The 8607-nt window shown below is 42.0% G+C and overlaps 1 protein-coding gene across 1 annotated transcript in view; it reads left to right on the forward strand.

Moving 5' to 3' along the window:
* The window catches only part of cds1 (CDP-diacylglycerol synthase (phosphatidate cytidylyltransferase) 1), a 51708-nt gene extending 44425 nt beyond the window's left edge, over positions 1-7283 (forward strand). The window contains exons 8-13 of the mRNA XM_083979932.1: positions 312-399; positions 730-798; positions 1975-2127; positions 2975-3094; positions 4091-4194; positions 6841-7283. Coding sequence (XP_083836058.1) covers positions 312-399; positions 730-798; positions 1975-2127; positions 2975-3094; positions 4091-4194; positions 6841-6988 — 682 coding nt within the window. The 3' untranslated portion in view covers positions 6989-7283. The remainder of the gene's footprint in view (positions 1-311; positions 400-729; positions 799-1974; positions 2128-2974; positions 3095-4090; positions 4195-6840) is intronic.
* Positions 7284-8607: the final 1324 nt, after the last annotated feature.

Genomic DNA, 8607 nt, shown 5'->3' on the forward strand with positions numbered 1-8607 from the left:
TCAGTAAAAACAGTCTGTAGAACTGATCAGATCAGCAGCTCTGTATTGTTTTGCCTCGTGCTGACGGACCACTTGTTTACATAGAGGCTTGTTTATGCCGTTACGTGCAGCGGCTGTCGTCCGTCTGCTGTCTGCCCAATTTCACGTGAATGCAGCATGAAAAATACGATTGAGTTGCTTGTTGCGATATACAACCGCAACGCTAGATGGGAGTAATTCCTACACAATGTACCTTTTAAATATCATCAGTTTTAGTTAGGTTTGTGGTTCCTGTCGTTTCCTAAAACTCTGAGGAACTTCCTGTTTTCCAGGTTCATCGTCCCGATCTCCATCGTCATCTGCAACGACATCATGGCCTACCTGTTCGGCTTCTTCTTGGGCAGGACTCCACTGATCAAGGTCAATCAAACACACACTCACACTAGATTTGTGTGTATGTTGTTGTTTCTGTTTGGTTTTTTTATTCGATGTGAAGATTATAATCAAGCTGCTACTTCTTCCAATGCTCGTACGGATCAGAAGCTGCTGCAGGAAGCAAAGTGTTGAAGAAACAAATGGATCATAAATCTGATCGTCTGTGTGATTTGTTTCTGCGTGTTTACTCTGGGATGTGAGCACAGCTGGAAGAGAAAACGTTCATATTGTTAAATCACATGTAGGTGATGTGGAGGTCAGTGAACGCCTCATGAACGATGTCCTCTCTCTCTGTCTCTCTCTCTGTCTCTGCAGCTCTCACCCAAGAAAACCTGGGAGGGCTTCATCGGAGGTTTCTTCGCCACCGTGGTGTTCGGCTTCCTCGTGAGTTCATCACAGTGACATCACACACTGACATTTAAGGGTTGGAAAACTCAAAGCTGGAAACTTTTCATGGGAATTAATTAATGAGAATACATGGGAATAAACTGGAAATGTACAAAATTAAAGGTTGGGCGCCTTTAACAGGGAAGTTAAATATAATGTCAATGTCAATTTATTTATATAGCACATTTCATATGGCAAGCATAAACTCAATGTGCAAATATAGTTTGAGAAATTATTGTGTAGCATAATCTTTACTTACATTTAAATGTATTATTATATTTTACTTGGCATTCATGTTTTTGTTGTTCAATACAAGTTTTAAAGTTCTACTGTTTTTTTTTATTGTTTTATTTTGCGTGGATGTCATAATGTTTATATATGATACACTTCATTTAAATTTCTTCCAATTTCCAGTTAATTCCCATAAATTCCCTTAATTCCCTAGCCTGACTAACACCAGACCTCATCTCAATGTAGATTGAGATTCGGTCTAGGAACCGCCCGTTAATTTTTTCGTATTTGAGGCGTGGTATAGCCAATCGTATCAATCACACCCAATGACGTATGTAGAGCGACAGAAATCCGATGAGGAAAAAAACGCTAAACGTTGCTCTTTTTTCAAAATAAACTTGCTGTCTAAACTACTTAAAACACTTTCTAACGCTGCATCGAAAGGTAAAGCGTCTGCCGCCATGTTGGATCGACAAGCTATCAACAAAGTCGCTTCGTTGAGGGAAAATTGGGTCCATGGTTTCCAGGCTGACTTGCAGAGCGAATAAATTTGCGTGCAAGGCATCATGGGTAAACCCAGGCTAATAATTCCCATGGAAAGTTTCCAGTTTGGATTATTGCCAAAATTCCCGAGCTCAGTTTTTTTTTCTTTTTACAGGCAGGAAACTGTGTTTCATGTTTAACGAGTTTGTGTTTATCTGTAAAGAGGCGGTGCAGATTAGAAACAAGCTATTTCAAATATGTAGTAGTCGTTCAACTAGTTTCCCATCATGCACTGCTGTTCAGGGTTCAGGGTTTACTTATTTATTTATTTGTTTATTTCGGGCGTGTCAGTTACTGTCACTGATGTGTTTAATTCTTCCTCTCTGACCTGTGTGTGTGTCTCTCTCTGTGTGTGTGTGTGTGTGTGTGTGTGTGTGTGTGTGTGTGTTTCCTCCCCAGCTCGCCTACCTGCTGTCTCAGTTCCAGTACTTTGTTTGTCCCGTGGGCTTCAACAGCGAGACCAACGGCTTCACGGTGGAGTGCGAGCCGTCCGACATCTTCGTGATGCAGGAGTACACGCTGCCCGCGGTGGTGCAGAACACACTCAGATGGGTACGAGGCGACGGCTGCGTCTCCATGGTTACACCCTAACCCTAACCCTTCAATCATGAGGAAAACGTTCACAGTTGAACTTGAAACAAAGAGCAAACAACAGTTAAACTTTATTTGTAGAGCACTGTGCATACAAAAAAAAACCAGCCTGAAGTGTTTTACATGATGAGATAATAAACAAGAGAGGACATTTACACACATGCACATATACACACACGCACATTTACACACCTTTTAAGTTAAATTAAAACATTGAGGAATTAAAAACACTCAACAATTTGCACTTGCACACACTATGGAGTGGATAAAACTAAGATCAAGTAAGTAAATGTCATATAATATAATAGAAATTAATAAATACAATAAAAAAGATAATTAAAAGGAATGAAATGGTGATATTGCATAACATGAAAGATCTATTAAAACAATAGAATATATTAAAAAGTTAAGAGCCAAACTAGAAAGCTCAGTCTTTTAACATTTAGATGAAAGAAAAGCAAACACATGGACTTGGTGTGTGAGCTGAGCCGTCGGGTCGTACGGTGGCCCTGAGGGCTCAACAGCTGCTTTAACTTTAGCTCTAGAAAAAACACATGCAAATAACACGGAAACACAAATATCTTCATCACCATGACAACACACGTGCTGCAAGATACTCACGACACAGTGATGAGAAGAACAACAACAACAACACGACCAAACCAGAGGAAACAAAACGAAGCATGTGGATGTTTGATGTTCTTCTTCATCAGCTGTTATTGATCTGATTAATAGACATGATCTTCTCTCTCTGTCTTTTCTCTCTCTCTCCCTCCCTGTCTCTCTGTCTCTCTCTTCTCTCTTTCAGAAAACGGTGAACCTCTACCCCTTCCAGATCCACAGCGTCTTCCTCTCGTCCTTCGGTTCTCTCATCGGGCCGTTCGGCGGCTTCTTCGCCAGCGGCTTCAAGCGAGCCTTCAAAATAAAAGTAAAGTTTCCTCCCACATGTTTTACTTTTCCCTTTGTCTTTGGGAAAACCATCCCCTTCCACTTGTTTTTAACCACTAGTTATTATTTGGCTTCTTAAAGATGCTACATTTTTACCTTAATTTAACAGCTTCAGAGTCCTAGTTCTGGTTAAATCAATGACCAGAGACCAGACTTGCATAGTTCAACTTTAAAGGGATAGTTCAACATTTTGGCAAATTGGCCCATTGCCATAATCCCTATAGTCATAGCAGTAGGTTTGTTACCTTTAATTGTCGGTGCAAGCTATTTTTAGAACGGTGGAGCAGAGCCGTGAGCTGCTCAGAGCTACGCTACGGAGGCTCATGGGATTTCTTGGTTTCCCTCATCAACCTCATCAAATACACAATCCAACAACTCCACAACGCTCTGGTGGACAAGTTGTGACCTGCACATTCACCACGCTATGAGATAATAACAGAACGTTACCACACAGAGTTGTTGTAGAGGTAAATGCAGAGACTGCTTGATGAAAAACTGTCCCTGAAGGCAACGTGCATCAGCGGTTTTGCATGAATTTCCCTCTAAAACAACTGTATGGTAACGTTCTGTTATTATCTCATAGCGTGGTGAATGTGCAGGTCACAACTTGTCCACCAGAGCGTTTTGGAGTTGTTGGATTGTGTATTTGATGAGTTTGATGAGGGAAACCAAGAAATGCTGCTATAGGCAATGGGCCAATTTGCCAAAATGTTGAACTATCCCTTTAACTAGAGCTGTGAGGTCACAGAGACAGAAGCTCCTCTGAGCTCTGGAGCTGAGATTTGACCTGAGGTGACAGGAAGCTCAGCGTCGCTCGGCTCGCTGCCCTGACGCAGCAGCTGCAGCATCACTGTCGCCATGGAGCTGCCTCGGAAAACTTGCACCCATGATGCACCTGTTCGTCCCGCCATGCTCAGCAGATAACACAATCCCTGCTCTCTGTCTCTCTCTCTCTCTCTCTGTCTCTCTGCTGCAGGACTTTGCCAACACCATCCCCGGCCACGGCGGCATCATGGATCGGTTCGACTGCCAGTACCTGATGGCCACGTTCACACACGTCTACATCGCCAGCTTCGTCAGGTGAGAGATGGAAACTGGATTATAAAACAGAAAAAACTAAACTATCTGTAGGAAAAAGGATGTTGTTATTGTGAGAGCTGCTCACTTCCTCCGTCACCGGACTAAACAGGAATCTGGGGGAAGTAGATGTAAAGTAGATTTAATCACTGATCGATTTCAAGCAGAAATATTCTGAACTTCTGACCGAACATGTGGAAACACTGAGGTTTTATAGACGTACTGATTAATTAATTAAAGATGAATTAATAATTGAAATAATTGGTAGTTGACTCGTCCATTCATTTGTCCTAAAGGAACGGGAGCTTCAGATAAAACATAATAAAGATGATAAAGAAATCAAAAAAAGGAAAAAGACAGAGATTTAAAAGATAAAATAGGTGATTTACAATTGAAAATTCACTTTTAAAAATAGAAAAAATAGTGATTAGAGTGAGTTTAATGAGTCTGCTGCTTTGATGAGTTTTGATATAATGTGAATTTTGAAAAGTTTTTACTTGTAAAACAGACGAAAATATTAAGATAAAAGAAAGTCCTCATTAATCCTCACACAAACATGATGTACAGGATGAACATGAGTTAAAGAGAAATGACTTCAGGGCGACAGACTTCACATTCTCGCTAATTAAGCTTATTATATTAATTACCCTCCGTCTCCCCTTCAATGACAAAACCTCATGAGAGCTGAACTTTAAAGTTTAGAGTTTCATTTAACTTTTCCTCAGTCGTGCAGCTGCTGCAGCTCACACAAGTAAAAAAACTGAATTATTTCAAGATTTCGAAAGAAAAACTTTATTGTTGTTCTTTATTTTCTGTTCTTTTCTTTAATTTCCAGTTCCTCCAAGAGATAAATAACAAATCTATTGATCTGTGTGTCCACCTGTGGTCGGCCATCTTTTTTTCTTTTGCTCCAAGTCTTTTTTATTGATATTTATACATAGAGATTTAGTATACAAAGTACATAAATTCAGAAGCATAGATGATCAGAAATAATACAAATATAAACATCAATATATCAATAAAAAGAGCTGCTCTTTAAAGGTATAATGCGTAGGAATTCCCCCCATCTAGCGGTGCGGTTGCATATCAGAACGTATTCTTGGTGTTGCATTCACGTGAAATCGGGCAGACGTCAGACAGACAACAGACGCTGCATGTAACAGGATAAACAAGCGTCTATGTAAACAAGCGGTCCGCCAGCACGAGGCAAAACAATACAGGCGTGACAATATGTTGTCATGGTGATGGCGTATTGTTTACCTGACCCAACGTTTTACCGTCTTTCTCTCGTCGAGTAAAATGACATCCGGTTGGTTTGCCGACGGCCGTCTGCCTGACTGCACCTGAATGCAACACCAGTGCCTCCGTCCTTCCTCACACTACACAGTGGTGACAGTTTTAACAGGCCGAGCCGACAGCTCCGCTCAGTTTCCGTGGTTACCTACGGTCACGATGCCACTCAACGTAAAAAAAATGGCGATGCAACATGGCCGCCTCGGTTCGGTGCGTCGCCCACTTATGTATTTGTAACGACTTGTAACAACTCATTCTAAGGAACCAGAAAGCTTTCATTTGTATGCGGCTGTGATTCTACTTCAGTGAAATACGTATTTATGAAAGACATGTTTGATTTTTACTAATAAAAAGCCAAATAAGTTACACACATTGCAGCAGGCTAGGATAACCAACGCTCGTTAAGCGATTAAAGCAGAAGTGAGTGGTCCGGTCGTTTTCGCTAATGCTGCGTTCCAGGCAGGCTTTTGAAATCGTAAATTACAGCTTCAAGTCACAACTTACGACTTTGTAGCGTTCCAGGCAACCCACTCGTGTTTTTCCGACCTGTTTTACCTGTGAAAGTCACTATAACGGCCACTCGTAACTTCCGACCGGTGAACTCGTACCAGATCGAACTGGTACGACTTCACGGTCGGAAAAATACGAGTTTCCTTGAACGCACCGTAACAGTCCTCGTCCCTACGTCACCACATTCACAGCGTCCCTTGGCTGCACACACAGCCCTGCATGCCGTTCTCTCTCCTCATTGGATAAAAACTGTAGGATACGATAAATGTTTTCTCCTCGGCTCAGAGCAGAGCAGAGGGACTGAGAGACCCGTGTTTCAGTCCAAACACTCTATGTAAGTGATTGCTGTCGGAAGATATAACTATTTAAGACTTATATTAACACAAATATATCACTCACTTCTGCTTTAATAACCATTAACTGATAAGATTATTTATTTATTTATTTGAAAGGGACAATACACATTAATGAACATCAGTATGTGAATACAAATGTAAATGTGTCGCAGTTAGCAAACCTGCTAATTTACATCCGCAGTCCCTTGGCAGGTGAGAAAAAAACAGACAGAGAGAGAGAAATAAATATAAAATAAAATACACAAAGAGTTAAACAGTAATTCACATCATATACATATTCGCCCACTCATGTATTTGTAACGACTTGTAACAACTCATTCTAAGGTACGAGAAAGCTTTCATTTGTATGCGGCTGTGATTTGACTTCAGTGAAATACGTATTTATGAAAGAATATTTGATTTTTGCTCATAAAAAGCCAAATAAGTTACAAACTGGGGCTTTAACACCATCAGACCAGTTTTTATTTTTAATTCTCTTGTCGTTCTGCAGGGGGCCCAACCCCAGCAAAGTGCTGCAGCAGCTGTTGATGCTGCAGCCGGAGCAGCAGCTCAGCATCTTCCACACTCTGCACTCCCACCTGAGAGAGAGAGGCATGCTCCCCCCGGCCCCCAACGCCGCCGCCGCTCAGGCTGAATGAGACCACGCCGGCTCCACGGGCTGACGACCGCACAGAGACACAGAGACAGAGACAAAGTGTGTGTGATGGTCTGGGGAGTTGATGTTGATGTGTAAGCATGTACACACACACGCACTCTCACACACACACACACTTGAAGTCTGCCTGTGTGTGTGTGTGTGTGTGTGTGATCCCCGGCGGACGTCTCTCAGAGCGTCGTCATCCTGCAGCAGCCGCCGCCTCCTCTTCATCATCATCATCATCATCATCATCATCCGACTTCCAACCAGCTCAGACTCACAACGTAGAACCCGGAGGCGACACGTGGAGAAACCAAGAGACAAAACACACACACACACACAAACACACACACACTCTAAAAAAAAAAAAACAAAGAAAAGAAAATCAACTAAAAAAAAACACACTAAACCACAACAACGGTTTGTTTGTTTGTCGTGCGGCGGCTTCGCTGCTTTTCCACATGGACGGACAAGTGGACGAGCGGACGGCCCCGTCCACGTCCTGCAGAGACACAACGGACTCTGAAGCGCAGGACGGACGGACGGCGCGGACGGCGGTTTCCTCCCCGTGGACGGCAGAACATTGCACTGACGGATCTAAGAAGCTTTTACCAGCAGAAACTGGGCCCACAGTTTGTTTTTTTGTTTTTTTTGTCTGTTATTTTTTTTGTTCATGGGCGCGTGGACCTGAGCGACAGCGGACGGACTGTTGACACTCGTCTTTCTGTCGGGTTTGGGTCGGGGTTGGTGTTTCTCGGGGAGTAAGGAAGCGACAACACAACACAACAGAACCCACTTGTAGACACTGTTTTATAGACTCTCTGGCTCCGTTTCATCGATCTTAAACCTCACAGCAAAACTAAAAACATGTAGCATGTTGGCGAGTCCGGTTCCCCCCGGCCGGCGGCTTCTCTGAACTAAAGCCATGTTTCTTCTCCTCGTAGCTCTTCGTAGGGTTTTTTCTGTCCGACTCTTTACAGTAACTCACTCGCACAACGTTGAGTCAGTCAGTCGTGTTTGACTGTAGGCATGTTAACGCAGACACTAGAGCATCAGCTGTGCACTCAACACACAACTTAATGTATTGTACATAGATATAGTGAAAGTATTTAGCTGAACAAATACCTAATATATATAATATATATATAGTATATATATATAAACGACTCATGTGACCTGCTGGGTAAAAAAGAACACTTTTAAAACTATGAGGAATAATATGCAAAACAAAACAAAAAAAGGAGATGTTAACTCATTTGTAGCCTTTAGCATGAACAAATTAGATTTTTACCAGGTTAGGGATGTACAGTACCGTAGATCAGATCTGAGGTTGCTGCTTGTTATTTTAGAGGGTGAACTTTTACTAGAGAATGTAAGAAGACTTTAAAGGAAGAGGTCGACTTCTGGGAAACGTGATTATTTGTTTGTTTTGTTCTTTTTAGAGGAGATGATCTGATGACCAGGCCTCGGTCTCATCAATTAAGCACATACGATGTGATGAGCTTCAGTGCTACAGACTTCGTTGGCATACAAGCTTATTACATCAATTACTGTGAAATACAGTAAATCTATCACTTTGATAACCTCTGCCTCCCCGTCAGTGACTTCCACTAAAGTTTA

Source organism: Trachurus trachurus (genome assembly GCF_905171665.1).
Source record: "Trachurus trachurus genome assembly, chromosome: 9".
NCBI lineage: Eukaryota > Metazoa > Chordata > Actinopteri > Carangiformes > Carangidae > Trachurus > Trachurus trachurus.